The 1,565-nt window shown below is 63.3% G+C and overlaps 1 protein-coding gene across 1 annotated transcript; it reads right to left on the bottom strand.

Moving 5' to 3' along the window:
* Positions 1 to 1,565, bottom strand: ENH_00043240 (hypothetical protein; the record flags this gene model as incomplete). The annotated part of the gene is made up of 1 exon (XM_013580865.1): positions 1 to 1,565. A coding segment is annotated over one exon (1,565 nt), but the record flags the coding sequence as incomplete, so codon positions are not given.

Here is a 1,565-nt window from a genome sequence, read left to right as displayed (position 1 = left end):
TTGGCTGCATTGGCTGCAGTGGCTGCATTGGCTGCATTGGCTGCATTTGCTGCAGCGGTTTCAACGGCTGCAGCGGCTGCAGCGGCTGCAGCGGTTTCAACGGCTGCAGCGGCTGCAGCAGCGCCCCCAGAGAAGGAAGCATCTCTCCCACTTTTTCGAAGGACTGGAAGAGGCTGGGGAGCTGCCTGTGCTGCTGCTGTTGCTCTTTTTGAGGCTGCTCCTCTTGCAGCTGCTCATGCTGCAGTGAATGCTGCTCTCTTTGCTGTTCCTGCCGTTGATCTTGTTCATGCTGCTGCAGGTCTTTCTGCTCCTGCTGCTGCTCCTGCTGCTGCTTCTGCTGCTGGTCCTCTAGGTGTGAGCGTTGGCTTGACTGGGGAAGCTGCTGCTGGCTGGCTTCTTGCTGCTGCAGCGGCGTTGCAGGCGTTGCTTCTGCACTGTCGCCCTGGTGTTTCTGGTGTGGCGCACTAAGCTGCTGCTGTTTCAGCTGCTGCTGCTGCTGTTTGCGGAGCCTCAGTTGCTTGCCCGTGAGTCTCTGTTGCCTGCGCAGTTGGGCTCTTTCTTGCTTCTCTCGGACGCGTTCTGCTGCCCTTTGCTGCCTCTTCAGCTTCCCCTGCATGCTGCGCTGCAGCAGCAGTAGTGCGCGCCTGCGGCCCCGAGATTCTGCAGCTGCATCTCCCCTTAAGGGGCAATCTGGCAGCCCCGTAATGGCCTGGGCAAAGGGCACGAGCTGCCCGTGTCTTTCGATTTCCTCGCGGGTCCGCTGCCTCCTTAGGAGCCTTTCTTGGGGGCTTTCTTTGTCTGCTGCTGCTGCTGCAGCAGCTGCTGCAGCAAAGCCGGCGCTGGGAGTGGCTGCTGCCGCGGCAACAGCAGCAAGCGCCGTCTCAGCAGGGGGAGAGGCCCCCATAGCAGCGAGCGACCCCGCAGCAGCAGCAGGCAGCAGCTTCAGCTGACACGTGTGGTGTGGGGCCCCCCTGTAGACCCAAACGCTGCAGTGGAGGTTTTTGTCGCAGTGAGACTGACAGGCTGCTGCGCTGCTGCAGTCCTCTATGGGGGCCCCCAAGTCGTGCTCCAGCAGGGCCTTGCCGGGCCACAGGCACAGTAGGGGGCGCTCAGGGGGGCAATCGTTAGAGCTGCTGCTGCTGCTGCTGCTGCTGCTTTCACTTCTGGCCGTGTCTGCGCGGCTGGCTGTTGTGGCTGCTGGCCCGGGCTCGGACGGAACTTCAGCTGCCTTGCGAAGCTGCTGAAGCGGTCCCTCGCTCCCCTCATCCAGTTGCTGCTGCTTCTGCTTCTGCTGCTGCTGCTGCTGCTGCTGCTGCTGCTGCTGCTGGCTTTCTGGGTGGCAGCACCTGGGTCCGCTGACGTACTCGGGCACGGCGCGGGGCAGCAGCAGCCACTTCAAGAGGCAGACCCGCTGGCGCGGCAAAAAGGTGTAGCCCTCGCAGGCCTCGGCTTGTGCGCAGTGGCTTTGGCACTGGCGCGAAGTCAGTGCGGCCTTGCGGGCGAGGTCGTGGCCGTAGAAGTCGGTCTTGGGCTCTTCGCAGTGGTTGGGGGGTGGTGGGGGCCGC

Source organism: Eimeria necatrix, genomic scaffold (genome assembly GCF_000499385.1).
Source record: "Eimeria necatrix Houghton genomic scaffold, Enh_scaff3208, whole genome shotgun sequence".
Classification (NCBI taxonomy): Eukaryota; Apicomplexa; class Conoidasida; order Eucoccidiorida; family Eimeriidae; genus Eimeria; species Eimeria necatrix.
The sequence above is the reverse complement of the archived record's forward strand: the minus strand, read 5'-3'. Positions and strand labels throughout refer to the sequence as shown.